We start from the raw sequence: 22,670 nt of genomic DNA, 5'->3' as shown, positions 1-22,670 counted from the left end.
TCTTCAGTTTCCTTGCATCATTGTGGCTTGTTGGAAATTTCTTATGTAGTTTATCTAAGGCTTATGCCCTTTAAAGGGACAGTGTCATAAGAAATCTTCTAAGTTTCCCGTACATTTTGTTAGAATTACGAGGATGCACTCATTGATAAGCAAAACAACCTTTTAACAACAAAAGAAAGGTATGAAATCATTCTTCAAGATGTAAACCGCAATCAATGGTTTTTAAGAAATTTTCTTCCAACTAAAACCGTCAAATTTGAAAACGTCGGCCGGCGTTTTCAGGCCACTTCTTTCCTACCAGTCTGTACCCAAACCACGTTTTAACAATTTTCAGGACTTCTAAAGTACGTTTAAGCAAGGCCAGGCCAATATAAGTGGATTTAAAATTCATACCAACACCTTCATAGGATTTTCGAATTGCACTAAATCTAGGTGATACTACCCCTTTAATGGCATGATCATTACATTCTGACTTTGCTGGTAAAGAAGTAGATGACTTAAAATGGGTCGGCTTGACTGTACATTGTAAACCTATATGACTAGTTAGTGTTTCTTTGAAGTCTAATCCTTAAAAAAGATATAAAATATTCCTTACATATTGGTATAATATTGAGCTTTGGTGCGTTATCTTAAAATTTTTTTGTTAGCAAAATATCGTTCAAATTCTCCTTCTCTTACAGTCTTTCCCGTAAAACCGTGAACACCAGAGAAAATTTCTGAAATGTTTATTGATTGGCGACCAATCATTTGCGAGATAAAACCGCAAAAGATAACCTCGGACTCGGAACAACAAGCTGGCTTTTTCTTCCAGGACAAATCTTCAATTTCATCGTTTTTCAAATAATGTAATTGTTCTTTTTTCATTTAAGCTTATGTGTGAGCAAAGGAAAAGCGATGTTGAATCGAGCAGACAGGATCAGACACAGCTAGACAGCGCTTACGAGAGCAGAAAAATTGTACTCTCCTATCAATTTTTATTTCGGTGTCTACAGTGTTGTGAATTATAAAGGTAAGTAATTCTAAGTTTTAGCTTTGTAAAAAAAGCTTTACATCGCCCAAAATGTACTTCGGTGCCGGAACACGTGATACATACTCAGATAACATGAGTTACATGAGGAACTTAAAACCCAAGTAAGGCATAGAATCTAGCACGAGGTCAATATGCAGCCCTTACATAACATGAGTTCCGTAAGGAATTGAACTCACCACCCAAGTAAGACATAATAATGTGGCACGAAGTCAATATGCTGTTCTCAGTGAACGTGAGTTTCATAAGGAACTCACCGCCCAAGTTAGACATAATAATGTATCACGATGTTAATATGCTGTTCTCAGATAACGTGAGTTGCAAAATTAACTTACCACCAAAGTAAGACATAATAATCTACCACAAGGTCATAATGCTGTTCTTAGTTAACGTGAGTTCGATACGGAACTTACAACCCAACTAAGACATAATAATGAATCACGAGGTTAATATGCTGTTTACAGCTAACATGAGTTGTATAAGAAACTTACCACCCAAGTCAGATATGAGAATTTACCACGGGGTCAATATGCTGTTCAAAGATAACGTGAGTTCCATAAGGAACTTACTACCCAAGTAAGACATGATAATGTATCACGAGGTAAATATGCTGTTCTCAGATAACATGAGTTTTATAAGAAACTTACTGCCCAAGAAAGACATATTAATCTACCACGGGGTCAATATGCAGTTTCAGATAACGTGAGTTCCATAAGGAACTCACCACCAAAGTAGGACATAAAATCTAGCACGAGGTCAATATGCTGCCCTCAGATAACATGAGTTCCGTAAGGAACTCACCACCCAAGTAAGACATAATAACGTGACACGAGGTCAATATGCTTCTCTTAAATAACACGAGTTCGACAAGGAACTCACCACCCAAGTAAGACATAATAGTCTAATCTAACACGATGTCAATGTGCTGTTCTCCGATAACGTAGTAGTAAAGAGAGGGTTCCACAAATACCACCTCCTAATTTCATTTATTTTTTCAATAAAACTAAAAAATAAACCTTTTCTTCTCGGCTCGCGAGGCCGGCTAGCTCGCTTGGCCGGCTTGCTCGCTCGGCGCGAAAGCCTCGCGAAACGCGGAATGTCAATTGAACATTTGTTATTACCATGTACAAGTCTTTCAGCGAAATGCCGTCGGACAAAGCGAGACAGTTTGACGAGTTTGTTGAGCAACAAATTGAGCGAATGCCTCAAATGACGGACCCACTTCGTGAAGTTGTCCGTAATATACTGGATGAGCCCATCCCTCTTGAAGTGCAAGAGCGTTTGCTTAAACCGTTGCTTTCACAAAAGTATCACCCAAAACCACCTCAGAGACTTCGTCGTAAGAAAAAGAAGAAGCAAAAAAGGAAGAACATTCAAAATGAATTTGACCCTTTTGTACCACACGAAAATCGGAGGGTAACAAATTATCAGAATGAGATTTTAAATCTTCTTGATACCGCAGAATACTATGGGGAGGAGGAGAATGGGCGTCGTTTTATTCGATGGCGCTTTATCAGAGGTCTGGAAAAAGACCTTACACCAAACTTTATGGAAAATATTCGAGGAAAGGTAAACACAGCGTTTTATATCAGGCATGTTTACTCGTATCGGTTGCGCAACATTGATAATTACACGGTTATTGTCTACTACATTAACCACGGCTCATCTTGGATTAATAAGCTGCCTGCAGCAGAAAAATGGTTGAGAGAACAGGAGACAAAACGCCTGGCCTCTGACAATATAAAAAGACCTTCTACAAAGTGGAAGTTTGTGAGCTTTTTTAATGTTGATGTAAAGGTTGTGCTTGACCGACAACCGCTGTTAGGCACAGGCCCCTTACCAGACTGGCTTCGCAACCTTGCGCATGGCCGGTCGACGGTTGCGCTAGATACCTATCTTGATAATTTGTGTCTATGGCGTTGTATTGCTGTGCACCGAGGAGCGCGTATTGATCGAAGCACAGCAGCAGCCCGAGGTCTTGCAAAGAGTGTTTTTAAACTCGAAACTGTGCCGACCGACTGTCTAAAAACATCTTTTGATGAATTGGATGAAGTTGAAAGGCATCTGAATCAGGGTGTTCCTTTTTCTGATTGGCTCGGCATCCGTGTTTATGAGCCTGTGCGAGAAAAAATGAAAAAGTCGTATGGTATTTAAAAAGAAACTCTCCAGCTAATTTAAAGAACATTTTGACTATTGGTCTTTTCGAAGGGCACGCGTTTGTCATTAAAAATATTGAAAAGTTAGCCAATACCTATGCATGCACCCATTGCAAAGCAAAATTTACAAAAGCTTGCCACCTTCAACGTCATTATCAAACTTGCCACCAAGGAAAACAATAATCGATTGCCCAGGAGAAAAGGGTGAAGAACCACAGACAAGCTTTGAAAAGTCTTTTTCTCCAAGCCATCAAGCTTCCAAAGAATCTCTTCGTTGGCTTGACCAAGAATCCAAGAGGCTGAAAATTCACATTCACCACGCAATGTGCGGGTATGGTGGCGAGCGTTGGGTTGAGCGCGCACCTGTTGACGGGTACGATCCTATTTCAAAAACCGTATTTCAATACCACGGCTGCCACTGGCACGGGTGTATAAAATGTTACCCACAAGATCGTGACAAAATCTTTGTCCGCAACGATCAAACACTCGAAGACAAATTCAAAGCTACAATGAAACGCTCAGGATGGCTACGACTGGCTGGCTATCATGTTGTCGAGGCTTGGGCGTGCGATGTTAAAAAAAATGGACCCTTCGACGCGTGCGAAGAACGTCTCAGCGCCATGGCACTGCTACCCGTACGCGATCTTGTATGATTTTGAGTCTTATGGCGATAATAATCAGCGAAAGGAAGTAACTCCATTTCTCACGATTGAAAACGCGCACGTGCCGATTTCTGTAAGCATAGGGGACACCCTTGAAAGAGAGCCCACCCACATCTGTGAAAGAGACCCCGCAGAGCTGGTCCGCAAGTTTATGGAAGAGCTTGAGAGGCGCGGAAAAAACATCCGTGCCCGAGTAAGAGCAGAATTTATGCCAGAAGACGTAAGCCTACTTTTAAAAGCACAACAACGAAAAATCGAGGAATGGTGCAACCAAGTTCCTGTAGTTGGGTTTAACTCTGGCAGTTACGATCTGAATCTGATCAAAAATTGATTGAAAAACAACTTCGCAGAATGTCTTTCTGACACAACTGGCAAAGTCAGAGTGGCAAAAAATGGTAACAAAATCATGTTCTTGCTCACTCAGGGCTTTCGTTTCCTTGACATCATCAACAACCTTGGGCCTGGAACAAGCTATGAAAAGTGGGTTAAGGCTTATGAATGCGAGGCAAAGAAATCGTGGTTTCCTTACAAGTGGTTTGACTCCCCCGAAAAGCTTGACTACCCTGGGCTTCCTGACTACCCGGCGGGGTTTCGAAGTTGAAAGGGCAATTCGTGCTTACAAGGGAGGAGTGGGAGGGGTGTAAGCGCACATTTGAGGAAAAGGGCATGCGCACCTTTGCTGACTGGCTGCGCTATTACAACAATCTTGACGTACTGGATGGTAATTAGTTGAACGGGAAGGTCTTTTGGCATTAAAAAAATGCTCACAGAAGTTGTCCGGTTTTTAGTATATATACTAAAAACCGGACAACTTCTGTGAGCATTTTTTTAATGCCAAAAGACCATCCCGTTTAACTAATTACCATCCAGGGAATGCAGGAAATGGCACTATTTAGAGTCCAATTTGAAATATTTCCGAGGGAGCATGCCCCCGGACCCCACCTAGAAGTTCGTGCCTCCGGCGCTGATGTTTGCGCCTTCCCGTTCACGTCCGCCAGTTAAACATTTGAATACTGTTCTGTAAAATGTTAACGAAAACCCTGACTCTGAATGCTCATACAAAAAATTTCACTTCTAGAAAAACACAACGTGGATGTCGACGTGACAGACTGTTAAGTACCCTGCGTGTAACATAGTAAGTGTAGTATAAGTGTGAACCCCCCCCCCCCCCCCTGCTTCGAAAAATCCTGGCTACGCCCCCTAAGAAGGACAAATTTTCATGGAATTATGAATTGTAAAATTTGATTAAGAGCTTAACTATAGCTTTCTAAAAGCACACATGTCTCAAATAAACTTAACAAAAGAGTCCTATATCGACATTTGATTCAATTTCAAGCAAACCAGGTGAAATATCTGAATCCGCGAAACGGCGGGGCGAAACGACAACATGTATTGTTGAATGTCGACCGGAAAAGCAAGCGATCACATTAGCAAATCACAGAGAACTCTGATTTTTAAGTTAGCGGAGAGCGCCTAAAATCGAAAAAACAAGAAAACGGTCTTCTCGCATGAGCGCTTGAAGTGATTTATTTGTCTCTGCATTTTGACATGTTTCTTCTTGCAGTTACTTCAGCTAAATTGGCCTTTACACAATAATCGTTTGTAATTAGTACAAAAGAATACCGAGTAAAAGCCAATTTTAGCTGGAATATAGAACTGATCTCATGATTTGTCTGCTTTGAATGCCCTTGTCGCAATAAGCGGCAAATCTAGTCCACGATCTATATGACCTCATATGTGGCCTTGGAACTTTGGGCGGTCTTTATGGCTTTAACAAACACGGCATGGCTACCTTTGAGTTAAAATGAACCATAAAACATTCTTCGCACAACATAGCAGAGTCTTAGAACTCTCTTTGTCCGGTTTCAATGCCTGCGGAATCGAAATTCAGCTGGAACAGTGAAGTAGAAACTCCACATATTTACTATTGGTGCCGCCATGCGCTGTAGCCCAAATGCTCCTTCTTTGTTTTCCAAAGAGTGTATACTCACTTTCGCAGTTAAAACTTGACAAGATTTTTTTCATTTCTTCTCAGCCGTCATAACCGTAGTCTTTAGTGGCAGCACTCGATCGATAAATTTAAAGAAAATATCAACTCAGAATACACGAATACCAAAATACGCGACAGAATCAATCATAGAGAAGTTGTAAAATACAGAAACATTTATAGCATATCTAACACCAAGAGTAAATGCCGTTATGGAAATAAATTTTTTCTACTAAAGTTTTTGTCTGTAATGAACATGATTTCGTGGTCCAAGAAATGATTGTTTGACCGTCGTGCCGCATAATAGAATCGAAGGAGCGAAGGAGGGAAGAAGTGGCCCTGCTCGCGAGAACTTGGAAATGGTTTCGCCATTTTCCGAGTTAAAAAGGAATGGATGGTTAATAGATTTAACGACCTGAAATTTTCTGGACGAATACAAAGATAGGTTACTAGCTAGTCTTATCCACAGTACTCTTAGTTTAGGGGCTGCTAATTTGATGGTGTGTATTAACTTTCATTTCCTCTTTACTTTTATGATATCCTAATTCAACTGTGCTATGATCCCCTTAGTACAACATTGTCAACTAATAAAAAAATAAATAAAAGGAATTTGTGTCCGTTCAATTTGTCACAGTGAAAACAATTGGTGTGGACCAGATGTCACTTGCTGGCTGTGGGGTCAGATGGTGAAGAACAGGGACCATGATGTAATCCAAAAGTGCCGCGAATGGCCCATCCCTTTACCCTCATGTTTAAAACAATTTGCTAACCTTGTTGGCGATCGACGAAAATGGGATTTTAAGGTCACTCAGAACTTTCGTCAACCACCATGCCCATCTGCGAAATGTGAATTCACTGTGACCCTATGTGGCCATTGTGTATTTTATGACGTACCAGGAAATTTACATTATGGATGGGTTGGCCGTGCTGCTAACATCCCCCGCTGGCTACTGACGACAGCAGCTCACTTAGTCTCCAAGGGATTTATTGATGATAAAAGGGATCAGGAGGCAATCAGAATTGAAATGGAAGTTTGGGATGCCCCCCCAAAAAGGGCTCAGAAACAGATGTTCGATGAAGTTAATAAACGCATTAAAAAACTGAACCGAGATCGCACTAAAAATTGCAATGTATGTAACATAAAGTTTTTTGGTTAAAAGAATTAGAAAGGGTTGACATTGGCTAAAAATATATTGTTCTGGACGTCAGTTCGGCCACTATTGGTGCTTTCTTTAGCAAAGAAAAAACATGCAAATGTCTAACGGCGTCCTGCTTAGTTTATGTACACGATGTGTGATAAAACTAAATAACACCTTGAAGGAACTTTCTAAGTGCGACAATAGTTTCTAGAGTATTCTTAATGATTCTAAAAATTCCTAATAATGTTATTGTATATGTTTGGAAGCGCTATGTGTTCGTTTATAGCATTCCTATCCCGCACGGAATGTTAAGCTTCAAGTATTAGTCTTTGTCGCCACGCCGATGACCTGTCAACAATTTTAACACTCTCAACAATTTCAACACTCTACACAATGCCATGAAATGACCTCATATCAAGTGAATCGGGTGAAATCTGTGGCAAAGAAGGGGGGCAGCTTGCATGATTCTGCTAAGTTGTATTTTTTTTTATTTGGGTAGCCTAATATAACATGTAGGAGTTCGAAGTATTTTTAACAGCAGTGATATAATAGCCTGCGTTGCAGACGAACTAAACCCTGGTATACCAGGGTTTAGTTCGTCTGTAACGCAGGCTATGATATAAGTGTACATATAGGAATATGAAAGTGAATGAATAAATCCGTATATCAATACAATATTCTTAAATCAATATCATCAAATTAGTTAGCATGCCCAGCTTGCCACAATTATGATAACACTACAAAGTGCTGTCTTGTTCCTACTCTTTTGTGCAAAATTCAGCCGAAAATTTAACCGCCTTGCTCCTATGTTTGGTGTGTTGATCTTATGCTTGGAGTTTTATTTTATTTATCGTAGTTAAAGCTAGTGAAATAGTTATGAAACCCGGCAAATATCTTTGTTATAGGTTTTACCATTAATTTTTGCGAGTTGACAGTGCACAAAACCTGACAGCATACAGTAGTTGGTTACTTGTGCTCAAGCAACTAACCAATAAAAACATTGCGATTACGTAGCTCTTGCATAGTATATGAACGCAAAACAAAAGATGTTCACTGTCATGGACCTTCCAACCTAAACCTTGGCCACTTTGTTTGCTCATTTGATGTTTGCTGGGCTTCCTAGCCATTTCTCACTATAAACTATGATTTCATTGTCGTCCTATAACTGCTGTAACTCTTCTTTGCAAAGAAGCGCGTATATTTATTGAATTAGTTGTGATCACAGATATATTGTATCTGTGGATAAACATTGATATTATAGTGTAAGCGAGTTAGGTTATGTAAGGTATATTACATAACCCATGTTCCAGAGCAGAACTTTAAATACTCAAGTAAAATGTATGTTTTCGTTATGGAATTGAGTATCTCTAGGTTCTTTGACACCTCCGCAATGCCATGAAGTGACCTCATATCAAATTAATCGGGTGAAATCTTTTGGCAAGGAAGGGGGTGCTGCTTGCATGATCCTGTCAAGTTGTATCTTGTTTATTTGGATAGCTCAATATTGCATGTAGGAGTTTGGGGTATTTTTAGTATAAATGGTATTAGTGTACTTGAAGGAATGTAAAAGTGAAGGAATAAATTCTTATATTACATTGTCTTGTTACTACTCTTTTGTGCAAAACTTTACTTTTTTAATCCCATGCTTGGTTTCTACAGTTCTCCACTTGTGTCGATTTTCGGCTTGGAGTTTTATTTTATTCCTTCTCAAACTCATTAAAAATTCATCAAGTTGAAACAAAGAAAATCATAACCGTGAAGGAGGTTTTGGAACCCGTTCTTAATTCAATTGAGAAGATATACCAAACACCTCGAATGAAAATACTTCGCTGCGCGTCGTATTTTCATCTCTTTTCTCGGTGTTTGGATATCCCGAGGTTATGAAGGCCAGAAAATATCTTTTGTTATAGGTTTTTGTTCGCTATTTTGGGGTTTGACAGTGCACAATACCTGACAGTATACAATAGGTGGTTACGTGTGCTCATAGGAGATGCTTGGTTTCTACAGTTCTCCACTCGTCTCGATCTTGGACTTCAAGTGTTACTTTATTTAGTTGTAGTCCTATATCTGCTGTAACTCTTTTGTGTAAAGGAGCGCGTAATTGAATTAGTTCTGATGACACATATATTGCATCTGCTGATAAACATCGATGTTATAGTGTTAATAAGTTAGGTTACGTAACGTAGATTACGTAACACATGTTCCAGAGCGCAACTTTAAATAGTCAAGTTACATGCATGTTTGAATTATGGGATTGTGTATCTCTAGGTTTTAGTGCATAAACATTAAAGTTTGGTCGGCCTATTATCCATGGAGTAGTGCTATTGATCGGCGTTTAGACACAACATTTGACAACAGGGATGTTAGTTGTTCCAATTTGAACAACTTCAAATAATGGGACGTAATGGGACGCCTGCGCCATTCGCGCATCAATCAAATGCACTTAGATGGGTTCTTTTTGCTGTTTTTTCATGTTTTCCTATATACTGTTTGTAAAACTGATCAAATATACCTTAGGCTTTTTCATACAAAAAACACTTTCGATGCACGGAATATGATTAATTAGCAACTGAATCTCGTGTTGTACAACTCAGAGAGTAATCATGCTCGAGCGATTTTGATGTTACTCGCTTGATTGCATGAGTGAATTGTCCCCCACTCAGTCCAATTACTATTACAAATAAAAATAGCACCTGTTGTATTATCTGTTTCAGTTCGTTTCAGCACAACAACAAAAGGATCCTTAAGATAACAAGTCTGATAAATATTATTATCAAGACCAGCTCCAAAAATACTAGAAGTAGTCAAGAATTTTTTCCCTTGCTTACAGTTGCTTAAATTAACCTTCAGCTAACTGAATGATATATTCATAAATCGATATTTATATTCTTGAATCAATACAAAATCTAAATATTTAAAAAAATTCTTGAATCAATTCAAGTGTCTCACTCTGCTTGATAACTGATCTTTCCCCAAATTACGGCATGATCTTCCCTTTTTATTAGAAATAATAATTTCATCGGTAAATTGTTTTAAAAAGTCTCATTTGTTTGGAAGGGCGTCTTTAGCGTCTTTAGCTAATTCTAACTTATTGTTAACTAGAATTTTTTAAGGTAATCTATTTTTGGACTTTGCGTGTATCTTTAGGACTTAATGTATTTTTAGGACTTTGAGAATTCTAGAACCTTTTCTAAGTGGTTATAATTTTTGAAACATTGTAATGCAGATGACAATTTTCTATTGATATCTGTATATTCCCATTGGTTGAGTGAACAAGTGAGCGTGTATTGAAGTCTTATTTCCTTGCATGGAGCCTTTTTTACCTAGGTGATATAATATAAAATACTCTTAAATCCATGCCCTTGAGTCAATATAACCCCCTAAAAATCAATATATAATTCTTGCATCAATATAAAATTCTTGAATGGTTATAAAATCTAGATGCTCATCAGCTCTCAGTTAGTTTATTGCTTTGTGCACTGAAGATCAGAGTGATGGCATTCAAGATTCTGATAGCATGTGTGGTGCTTCTGAAGCTTATTGCTCTTGGGGAAAGCTATCTTGGTTCAACAGAGGATGGTATGTGCAAAATGTTTCAGAACTCATAGCCATTTCCTGGATGCTCCCTGATTAAAAATGAATGAACTGAAACTAAAACTTTTAACAGCATTAAAGAATATTTAAACTAACATTAACAACATTAAAAAACCTTCAGCTAACTTTAATGGATGCGTTTTCGTTACTATGCTCGTATATTATATAGTGTTTTTTTTTCATCAAGTTTTTTCAAAACTATAAACAACTTTTGCAATATTGTAGGTAGCAAAATTGAAAATATAAGTCCATAGAAGAAAAGACAATTGCTATATTGTAACCTCCAAATTGGTTACGGTTTGCGAAACGTTTCTGAATGTTTTGTTTGTCGACACTTTAAGGAGAATTTCAAAGCTTTTAAAGTGACAGAGTACCAGAAAATTAAAAAGACATGCATTAGTTTCAGCTTCTATAAAAATCTTTTTCGATATTGAGTTTATTGAGGGAGCAGATGCTGCATAAAATATTGGAGTCCTTCTTCCTGAAAGAAGTGTGATTAATCTCCCAAATCAAAAGCGTGCCTTTATTTTTTAGATGTTCAGGAGCTTGACGCGTGGAACAATGGCTATCAGCTGGACAATCTGGACATGAGTTTGGCTGATGATGGAATCCAGGATATAGATGATACGACTGAGGTAGAAGAAGGACTGTATGAGGACGAAACTGAGGAAGGAAGAGAAAAAAGATCCGTCAAGAGGTAACTTGAATTTATTTTTAAATTTTCAAATCTAGTAATGTCACAGCTCAAATCTGTCGCTTACTTGAATTTTTTTCGCATATTAAAACTTTAAATCAATTGTTTTCAATGTTGTAATGTTTTGAATGGTAATTTTGAAACTTGGGTATAGGGGAGAGCATGTATATCAAATCTGGAGAACAATGAACCCTTGGAGAGTAATGAATCCTAGAAACCAGAAAACTGTCTTCATATATAGCTAAAATAGTGTTCTGTGTGCCCTTCACTCTGTATACTCTGTATAAGTTCTTGAACCCATGCCAAGGGGTTTATACTTACAGTTCAAAAAACGTTGCAAGAGTTTAAAAATCTTTGGAAACCGTGGATCTTTGAGATATTTTGAATCTTAAAAAGGTAAAAACTTGAAGTGTTGAAAGAATGTCTTTAAAGAGAGATGTATTTACACCTTTAACTGCCATTTAATACAGTTTGCAACAGTTTTACAAAGGGGTAGGATGTAGATAAGACATGCAGAAACAAATATACCCATTACATACTGCACTATTCTCAGAGGCTCTGTAAGATTATAGCTCATGCTTTCCCTGTCCTGCAGCAATAATCCAAAATATTTTTAAAACTTTGTGCTCCATTTGCCACAGATGTGGACCAGATGTCACTTCTTGGCTGGTACGTCAGATGAACCGGAACAGGAACCACAGGGAAATCAGACGTTGTCGCAGCTGGGTGAATACTGTTCTTTGGCCCAGATGCCTGACGAAATTTGCTGGCCTTGTTGCTAACTGCAGAGCATGGGATTATAAGTGCACTCAGTCTTTCCGTCGAGGTTCATGCCCATCATCTCGGTGCCCACGTACTGTGACCCTTTGCGGCCGATGTGTAAACTACGATGTACCAGGAAACATCCATTATGGTTGGGTTGGCCGTGCTGCTACCATCCGCCGCTGGCTTCTGTTGTATGGTGCCGACAGAGTTCAGAAAGGTGGAGTTGATGACCCGAGGGATCAGAACGCGATAAGGATTGGAATGGATCAATGGGATGTTCCAAGCAAAAGGTCTCGGTTTTGCAGAGAAGTCACTAGCAGGATTCACTCCCTTAATCTGCACGGCACTTCTGGTTGCTCCAGATGTACTACACGATACTAAGTGGGGATGCACGACCCCAGGATGGCTGAAGCTGTACATGTATAACAGAATACATGTATTGAAGTAACATCCGTTTTGTCATTTTTGAGCTCATTTTAGATTAAACACTTAAAGTTATTAAAAGCTTGTAGTATGGTTTAAAGTTAGGTTCCAAAAAGGGTAGAAACGATAAGGTTTGCTGTCTAGATTCAGCTGTTACTAAAGGAAGTGTAAAATAACTTTTGAACTTGACATGACCTGGTCTGATTAAAATAAAATCACAATCCTTTGTATTGTGTTGTGTGCTGTGATTGGTCCTTTCCCTCGTGGTTTATGGGAGAGATGGGAATTGGGTGGGATGCTGTAACATTGGTCGCGGAGAATAAAAGTCTGACGTTTTACTCGGCTTACCAACTCTTCAGTTTCCTTGCATCATTGTGGCTTGTTGGAAATTTCTTATGTAGTTTATCTAAGGCTTATGCCCTTTAAAGGGACAGTGTCATAAGAAATCTTCTAAGTTTCCCGTACATTTTGTTAGAATTACGAGGATGCACTCATTGTTAAGCAAAACAACCTTTTAACAACAAAAGAAAGGTATGAAATCATTCTTAAAGATGTAAACCGCAATCAATGGTTTTTAAGAAATTTTCTTCCAAGTAAAACCGTCAAATTTGAAAACGTCGGCCGGCGTTTTCAGGCCACTTCTTTCCTACCAGTCTGTACCCAAACCACGTTTTAACAATTTTCAGGACTTCTAAAGTACGTTTAAGCAAGGCCAGGCCAATATAGGATTTTCGAATTGCACTAAATCTAGGTGATACTACCCCTTTAATGGCATGATAAATACACTCTGACTTTGCTGGTAAAGAAGTAGATGACTTAAAATGGGTCGGCTTGACTGTACATTGTAAACCTATATGACTAGTTAGTGTTTCTTTGAAGTCTAATCCTTAAAAAAGATATAAAATATTCCTTATATATTGGTATAATATTGAGCTTTGGTGCGTTATCTTAAAATTTTTTTGTTAGCAAAATATCGTTCAAATTCTCCTTCTCTTACAGTCTTTCCCGTAAAACCGTGAACACCAGAGAAAATTTCTGAAATGTTTATTGATTCGCGACCAATCATTTGCGAGATAAAACCGCAAAAGATAACCTCGGACTCGGAACAACAAGCTGGCTTTTTCTTCCAGGACAAATCTTCAATTTCATCGTTTTTCAAATAATGTAATTGTTCTTTTTTCATTTAAGCTTATGTGTGAGCAAAGGAAAAGCGATGTTGAATCGAGCAGACAGGATCAGACACAGCTAGACAGCGCTTACGAGAGCAGAAAGATTGTACTCTCCTATCAATTTTTATTTCGGTGTCTACAGTGTTGTGAATTATAAAGGTAAGTAATTCTAAGTTTTAGCTTTGTAAAAAAAGCTTTACATCGCCCAAAATGTACTTCGGTGCCGGAACACGTGATACATACTCAGATAACATGAGTTACATGAGGAACTTAAAACCCAAGTAAGGCATAGAATCTAGCACGAGGTCAATATGCAGCCCTTAAATAACGTGAGTTCCATAAGGAACTCACCGCCCAAGTAAGACATAATGTATCACGAGGTTAATATGCTGTTCTCAGATAACGTGAGTTGCAAAATTAACTTACCACCAAAGTAAGACATAATAATCTACCACAAGGTCATAATGCTGTTCTTAGTTAACGTGAGTTCGATACGGAACTTACCACCCAAGTACATAAGAATCTACCACGAGGTCAATATGCTGTTCTCAGTGAACGTGAGTTCCATAATGAGCTCACCGCCCAAGTAAGACATAATAATGTATCACAAGGTTAATATGCTGTTCTCAGATAACGTGAGTTGCAAAAGAAATTTACCACCAAAGTAAGACATAAAAATTTACTAGGTCAATATGCTGTTCTCAGAAAACGTGAGTTCCATAAGGAACTCACAACCCAACTAAGACATAATAATGAATCACGAGGTTAATAAGCTGTTTACAAATAACATGAGTTGTATAAGAAACCTACCACCCAAGTCAGATATGAGAATTTACCACGGGGTCAATATGCTGTTCAAAGATAACGTGAGTTCCATAAGGAACTTACCACGCAAGTAAGACATAATAATGTATCACGAGGTAAATACGCTGTTCTCAGATAACATGAGTTTACTGCCCAAGTAAGACATATTAATCTACCACGGGGTCAATATGCAGTTTCAGATAACGTGAGTTCCATAAGGAACTCACCACCCAACTAAAACATAATAATGTATCACGAGGTTAATATGCTGTTCCCAGATATAATGAGTTTCATAAGAAACTTACGGCCCAAGTAAGACATAATAATCAACCACGGGGTCAATATGCTGTTCTCAGATAACGTGAGTTCCATAAGGAACTCACCATCCAAGTAAGATATATAATCTAGCACAAGGTCAATATGCTGCTCTCAGATAACACGAGTTCCGTAAGGAACGCACCAATCAAAGTAATGTGGCACGAGGTCAATATGCTGTTCTCAATTAACATGAGTTCCACAAGGAACTTGCCACCCAAGTAAGACATAATACCTTATTGTTACTTATTTTCGCGGGAACTTAATTTCGCGAAAATGGAACGGGAATATTTCGCGGGACTTAATTTTCGCGATTTCGCCAAAAATACGTAATAAACATAAAACATACAATAGAAAACGTTTGAAATTAATTTTCGCGGGTCTTTAATTTCGCGATTTTTTGAAAGTCGCGAAAATTAAGTCCCGCAAAAATTAGTAACAATAAGGTAATCTACCACGCAATATGCTGTCCTCAGATAACATAAATTCCATAAGAAAATCGCCACCCAAGTAAGACATTACAATGTTACGGAAAGTCAATATGCTGCCCAAGATAACACGAGGACAATATGTTGTTCTCAGATAACACGAGTTGCAAAACCAAGACATAATAATCCAAGACATAATAATCTACAACGAGGTCATAATGCTGTTCTGACATAACGTGAGTTCCATCAGCATCACAGCGTAGCATTGACATCATATCCACACCCCATTGACCTTACAGCTATTTTAATAGCTTCCATGGCACAAAACTCCAAATGAATCTGCGCTGATACCATCTTCAGTGGATGGCCTGCTTACAGAAAGCAATGCCCACAAGAACTGTGGGAATTTTGGAACTTTAGATGCGACCTCACTCTAGAGTACGGCTTGGTAGAAAGGCAGCAGGTTCGTGGTGCCAGGATCCATGAGCGGCCAAGTCTTACAAGTAGTCCTACAAACAAGTGTACCCTTCTAGCAAAAGAATCAGTGTTCTGGCCCAGTATTTCCAATAACAACAGGCAGATGGCGAAGGACTGTGACTTTAGACTTTATTTTTTGCACTATCTATATTATACAATTAAATTATACATAGAGGAGAAAATACATAAATAGAAGAAGGAAAATATACAATTAAAAACCGAGTTAAAATGTGCTTAGTGGCCAAAGTAGCTTAAGCTTTCGAGTTGGTCACTGATACGTACAAACAACAGACAGGACATATCTATTACAAAAAACCGATAGAAAAAAGGTGCAAAATGAGAGAAATATACTTGTGAAATTAATATTTGTAGGCAGTGTTGCATGACAATGACAGCCGTTAGAATGGCGCTTTTTGGGGAAGTAAGCTATGGAAACCTGAGTTACTGGTAATAAGCAATACAGATAGTGTGGACCACATTGCCTGTGCAGTATCACCATTACAGCAACCTTTTTAAATATAATTACTTTCCCCTTCATGAAGTTTAAATATCATGTACACATTAAAGGTATTGCAGACTTATAATTTAACATATGAAATACCTATTTGTGTTAAATCAATAGATTGAAATTGTTAATAAAACAGAAACAAACATTCATGAAAAGCAGTATTTGCTTATTGGTCAAAATATTCCATGTACTGAAGACCAGAATGACAGTGTATGTACAAGGTAACCCCTTCCCCTTAAAGAGCAATCAGACAACGATAACAGCAGCAATGTAAAACTCCTATAAAAGCTGCTGTTCAGGCCACCTTCCTTAGCTTGTGAAGGTAAATCTATGTCAACACATAGAGAACAAATGAACACAACCACTAGTGCTACCAAAGGCTATAACAGGCCTGTCTTGATGAAATCCAATACTGTTCACTTCATCTGGAAAGCATAACATGACAGTAATCAATACAGTTTGTACATATCGAGCTGTTCCTTCAACAACCTTAAGTCTTTTTTATAGCTGTCACACTACTTAGCTACCTGAAATAATCCCAGCACGTTTATATACTTTAGGCAGAGCTGCGTGACTTCAAGGTTTTCTCACAAAAAACGGCCATTATATTAACATGTCCAAATAAGTCGACTCTTGAATTTACGTCTCTAATCTGAGTGATGGGAAAACAAAAGAAGCTTTTTAGCCTTATGATTTGGCTGCACTGCCAATAGTACGATGTAACTGCGTATATAAGGATTTTCCGAGGGAACAAGACATAATTCACAGAGCACACCATCAAGGTCAACCTTAAAACCAATCAACATTCTATTGTTGTTGTTATTATTATTTTGCTGTGATTCCAACTGTAGTCCGTGTAGGGGAAATCTTGGCATGTGAAAATCAGTGTAAAGCTATTGAGCAGCACATTTTTATGTTACTAGTTGTCGTTTTAACATGTTGAAAAATGAAATTGGATTTTTACAATTTTGAACTGTCTTACTCACAAATGGAGAGGATGGAGATCACTATTTCATGGATGGAGCTAAGGGCGGATGTTAGAGGTACCACACTTCCATAGTGGGGATGTGCATGGGGCAGCCACATGTATACAGCAAGTAATCTTTAAATGCATATTATTGACAAAATGAATGAAGCATCAAAATACCTTGGAATACTTGAAGAGTAGCATGACTCTGACTGTTGGTAATGTTCCAAATGTTCACTTTACCCGTCGCCTGCTGTCCTGCAGCAATATACTGACCATTTGTGCCTACTGTGTTCAGTCTGGAAAGAAAGAGATGCCTATTATTATAATACAATATATGGAGTAAAAAGAATTTGTACAACCAGTTCACTTTGCACACATGTACAGAAGAGCTCTGCCTAAAAAGAGCTACTTCACGGACAACGCATCTTGAAAAAATTGGCAAGTATTTTCAAGTTTGTCCGTAATTCGTCTTAATCATCGTCAGTCAAAACCATCCTTCTTTATATTCGGTTTATTACTACTCCTGTATTGTTTTTTTTTTTGTGTGTCAGAAAACTATTATTTTTAGGTTTCCTTCAATTTGAATGTAATCAAAAAATGACTTAAAATATCGTGACATAGCTCCTTGTTTTTTCCTCAAGCCACTTTTTGTTGGCCAGAAAAGAAGCTTTGTCAATTGCTTTCTTAAGTAGGGACCCCTTTAACATGACCGACTACTGTATCTACATAAGACCAATATCTTGTTATCTTATTAATTATTATTATTATTATTATTATTATTATTATTATTATTATTATTATTATTATTGCTCTCGAAGTCGCTTTTACTATTTTTCTACATTTTTAAAGACACTGTTTTTATTATTATGTAAATAATATGTTTATATATATAAAGTTCTAATTCGAATAGTCAAATCATTGTAATTCTTTTAGAAATTGGTTAATAAAGTTTTTATTTAAAATTTAATTTAAAAAAAAAAAAAAAAAAAAATTATTATTATTATTATTATTATGTCAAAAAAAAATATGCCAGCTCTCCCTTGTAGTAGAAACATGGCATGCACCTGATCGATGGTTTTATCATAATAGTTGTTGCTTTACATAAATAAATGTTATGGTAATCAAATTTACCTTTTCTCTAAGTAAAAACATTCCAAGCATATCATTTTTGAGTTTTTAGGATTCAAAGCAAACAACAAACAAGCATCAGTATTTGAGTCTTCTCCACAATCAGTTCCCTGAAAAGGACATTGCATAAAATAATAAAGTATGAGAACGTCTGTGACATGCAACAAATAAAAGAGTTCAAAGACGACACATCAGTAACACATAGCTTTAATTAAAAACCCTGGAGGAAACGAGAAATGCGTTTCTGAAAGATGAAGCTGGTTTTATTCAACTCTTAGTTATCACAATGAACAAGCCTAGGTCAATTGAGACGAATTCTCTACACTGACAGTGCATGAGAGTTTCACCAAACAATAACATGAGTTTGAACTGACCGCCGACCAGTTAGCTCAGTTGGTAGAGTGCCGGACTACCGTGTGGGAGGTCTCGGGTTCGAGACTCAGACTGGACCAACACTCAGGGTCTTAAAATAACTGAGGAGAATATTCTGCTTTTGGAATGATATCTGCAAATGGTAAGATATTCTAGTCTTCTCGGATAAGAACGATAAACCGTAGGTCCCGTCTCCTACATCTTCAGTGTTACAGTCAGCAGGGGACGTAAAAGAACCCACTCACTTATCGTAAAGAGTAGGGCATGGAGTTCCCGGTGTTGTGGTCTGGTCTTTACCCACTGTGCTGTGTACTGTGAAATGCTCGGAGATATAAGCTGTATAAGCTACTCTGCAAAATCCACGGGTAAACAAAGTGATGATGATTATGATGACGAGGTGTTGGTGTAGGCTTTAGTCATGCATTGGTCTTTAAAAGGTCTTCTTTTCTTAAAATGCAGTGTTCTGCACTGGAATTTTGGGGAGCCACATCCAGATGCACTGGTTTGTATCAGAAATTTTTAAATTTTTAATACGTATCTTGTATAAAAGGGGCCTGGCTTGGCCATTCTCACATCCAAGCATCATCAACCAACCATCAAAGCATGAACAGCCAACAAACAACATGTGCTTTTTCTGCAGCAGTTACCGATAAAGGTGTTTTATTTTTGATAAAAACGTTATGTTAAAACAGTTAAGACGTAATAAGTTATATCGTATTTTTGTCAACAGTACGCCCTGAATGCAATAGTGTTAAAGGGTGGGTCTGGAAATTTGTATACACTTTTAACATAAAATACCTCTCCTGATGTACTAGACATCATTAGAAACAGCAATCCCTGAAAAAGTAAAGCAGCTTTTAGTATCTAATTACAATATTTTACCACTTATCTGCATAATGTGAAATCTTCTCAAGACAAACTCAAATAGAAACTGTACTTCTTACCCTTTCAGTGAATGCTTTAAGACAAGACAAATGACCCAAACCCATTGTTCCAAGACTAATGGATCGTAATTGCTGGCATGTTTTGTGATTCCTGAAGCAAAAGTGAATGTAATGGAACAATAATATTACTATTCTGACATAATTATTGTGAATTGGATTAAACAAAATTTCCCTTGTGTTCTGGTTTTCCCTAAAAGTATTTCTTCGATTTTGGTGTTCCCCGTTCCTCAAAATATGTTTTTGTTCCCGTGTTCTCAGTCTTATATTCCTTTTGTTCCCACGTTCCCAATGCCAATGTTCTCTTGTTCCCTGAAATCCCTGGGGGAGCCTCAGTACTAAAGCTATGTCACATCTGGTGATGTAAAACTGTGCTGGATAGCTGCATTATTCTGATTGACTAGTGCTTGGATGATATCATTTATATAAATGTTTGAAACCTGGCCATGTAATTTAGTGACCCATTGTAGCTTGATCAAATGGATAAAGTGGAATTCGTTGGCAAGGAAGGGGATGCTGCTTGCACGATTTTGTAAAGTTGTATCTTGTTTGTTTGTGGAGCACAACATAACATGTAGAAGTTCAGGTTATTTTTAACATCAGTGCAGTTTGTATACATGTAGGAATGCGAATATGTTTGAAGGAATCCTTATATCAATATAACATTCTTAAAACAATATTGCCTAGCTAGATAGCATGCTCTTTCCACCTTAATTATGGGAATATCACTACACAATGCCTTGTTAGTACTCTTTTGTGCAAAAAGTACCCCTTTTGCTCCTCTGTGAAGCATTGGGCATTTACAGGTCTCCACTCAACAACAACAACAACAACAACAACAACAACAACTTTATTTGCACCCTATACATTCAATTAAATTAACAATACAATAATAAAGAAAATAAAGTAAAGTGCATGGCTGCCCAGAATAACCACGATTGGCTAACAAGATTGGGCAGCCATACTTAGTTTTTATTACAATAATTTATAAAAAGGTCAGGTATAATTAACATTTACATAGCAAACTACACAACACACAAAAACAAAACTAAGTAGGCTCCACTCTTTTCGATACTGGACTTGGAGTTACCTTATTATGGGAATATAACGAAGCATTTTAACAACGCGAACAAAATGTACGCGTGATAAAATTAACGCGAATTGTCGAAAATTTATGTTTACATGTATCTATTTAACGCGAATTCTCGTTTGGTGTGCTTACATGCAGTAAATTGACGCAAATTTGAAGCGTAGTAATTTTTATAGCAACCTGCTCTATTCAAAAGACAAAACAACAACGTCCAACAACAGAACTTGAGGTTTTATTCTGATAAACCGTACACAACAAAAATATTTAAACAGACCAAATAGTGACTAATATTCAATGAATGGGGCAAGGGATGGAATACATCCCGTCCTGGCGCTTTCCACGTACGCGACGAAGAAGTAGATGACGTGGAAACATTACTTTGCCGGAAATATAAAGGTGTCTTTAAATAACAATGCTGTAAAATAGTGTACGTGAAATTAACCTGAATTTGATACATTCATCACAAATTAGTATTTTTGCAGCTGGTCTTGATAATAATATTTATCAGACTTGTTATCTTGAGGATCCTTTTCTTGTTGTGCTGAAACGAACTGAAACAGATAATACAGCAGATGCTATTTTTATTCGGAGAGAAGCAAAATGCAAATGGATGACCCAGAATGAAATATATCTTATTATAGGAAATTAACGATACATGTAATTAACGCGAATTTCAAAAATTCACAAACAATACAATACAATACAATACAAATGCAATACTTTATTTAAAGTGGGAAACATGCTTAGCTTAGAATAGCTAGTTTACAGATGTTCCACTAAAATAACAGATAAAAGAAAACTAAAATAGAATCAAAAAGAATGTAAAAATATATAATCTAAAATCTAAAATGTTTAAATGCACTACCTAAAAATATTATTGTGTCTACTATGTTAAAAATGCTATATATAAAAAACAATTTACATCTACTCGGCTAAAAAGTTTAAAAGTTTACAGTGCGTATCCTTCGGACAAATTCATTTTTGAGTTATTTTTTCAAAATAGCTCTTTAGTCGGCGCGATGTTCCGTGACTCAGTCAGTGGGTCAGTGGGTCAGTGAAGTATGTTTGTTTGTCACACCAATCAGATTTCAGGTACTATCAGAACCAATCAAATTGCAGTTTATAAAGGCGAAGTAATCTGACGAAATTAGGTGCTTCGCATTTCGTTTTCGTTGAAAGATTTCAGCTCGAAGATTAATTGGAGAGTTGTGAATTATCATGGATTTGAAACGTATTTTGCTTAACGCTCGCATGCTTACAATGCACACGCCGTCAGCAAAAGGCCCAACACAAAATTGTTATTCGTCTTATTCGAGCGTTCGTTTTGAAAAGGCTAGCTTTCCTGACCGTGGTAAAAATAACATAAAGCATTTGCACACAGCTGAGATTTAAAAAATAATGTTGTCATTATGATGTTAATACTGTGGGTATATTTACAAAGAGTTGAAGAAATGGAAACTGAAAAGGAAGCTTCTTTAGATTCCCTAATGTTACTGGAGACTCCGCCGGCGCCAACTCCAAACTCCAAACCGTCCGAGAAAGACGGCGAACGACGAGTCCTAAGAATAAAATTGGTAGAAACCGAACTAAAAACTTCTGCTCCGCCTAATCAAAGTTTCAGTAGCCTGAATTTCAGACGTCTTTTTCTGGTCGCTACTGAAATTCAGGCAAGAGTTTCCGTAAATAAAACCGGTTCTTAAATTTGTGTTGTAAAAATTCTGTAGTCGGCAAACGAAACATTTGACGTGAAAAACATTGGAGCCGTGAAGCCTTTCGTAAATAAACAAATGGCAATACAACCTTGAGTCGCGCCATCGCGTCTAGCTGGAAGTAAACGTGATTTATTTCTTGTGAATTTACCATAATAAAGTTCTTTAAATTCTTCTTGAATTAAACTTGTCTTTATTAATAACACAGATAACGGCATCAATTGTTATTACAGCTTTAGAGTTGTTATACAAATTTTGCTTTTTAGCTCATTCTCAAGAATGAGGTATTAGAGTCATACAGATGTTGACGGA

The 22,670-nt window shown here is 37.5% G+C and overlaps 1 protein-coding gene and 1 pseudogene across 2 annotated transcripts in view; one reads left to right on the top strand and one right to left on the bottom strand.

Moving 5' to 3' along the window:
* Positions 1-10,443: 10,443 nt before the first annotated feature.
* On the top strand, positions 10,444-12,680 carry LOC144632777 (uncharacterized). The gene is made up of 3 exons (XM_078491502.1): positions 10,444-10,550; positions 11,100-11,262; positions 11,901-12,680. The coding sequence occupies exons 1-3, from the start codon at positions 10,466-10,468 to the stop codon at positions 12,403-12,405; spliced, it is 753 nt and encodes a 250-aa protein (XP_078347628.1). The 5' UTR covers positions 10,444-10,465; the 3' UTR covers positions 12,406-12,680.
* Positions 12,681-16,299: 3,619 nt separating this feature from the next.
* The window catches only part of LOC144632136 (uncharacterized), a 32,381-nt pseudogene continuing 26,010 nt past the window's right edge, over positions 16,300-22,670 (bottom strand). The window contains exons 12-16 of the transcript XR_013566861.1: positions 19,563-19,653; positions 19,417-19,455; positions 18,250-18,356; positions 17,296-17,414; positions 16,300-16,573 (exon numbers count right to left, since the gene is read on the bottom strand). The product of XR_013566861.1 is annotated as an uncharacterized LOC144632136 (transcript). The remainder of the gene's footprint in view (positions 16,574-17,295; positions 17,415-18,249; positions 18,357-19,416; positions 19,456-19,562; positions 19,654-22,670) is intronic.

Source organism: Oculina patagonica, chromosome 12 (assembly GCF_052425735.1).
Source record: "Oculina patagonica isolate OP01 chromosome 12, crgOcupat, whole genome shotgun sequence".
NCBI classification, from domain to species: domain Eukaryota; kingdom Metazoa; phylum Cnidaria; class Anthozoa; order Scleractinia; family Oculinidae; genus Oculina; species Oculina patagonica.
The sequence above is the reverse complement of the archived record's forward strand: the minus strand, read 5'-3'. Positions and strand labels throughout refer to the sequence as shown.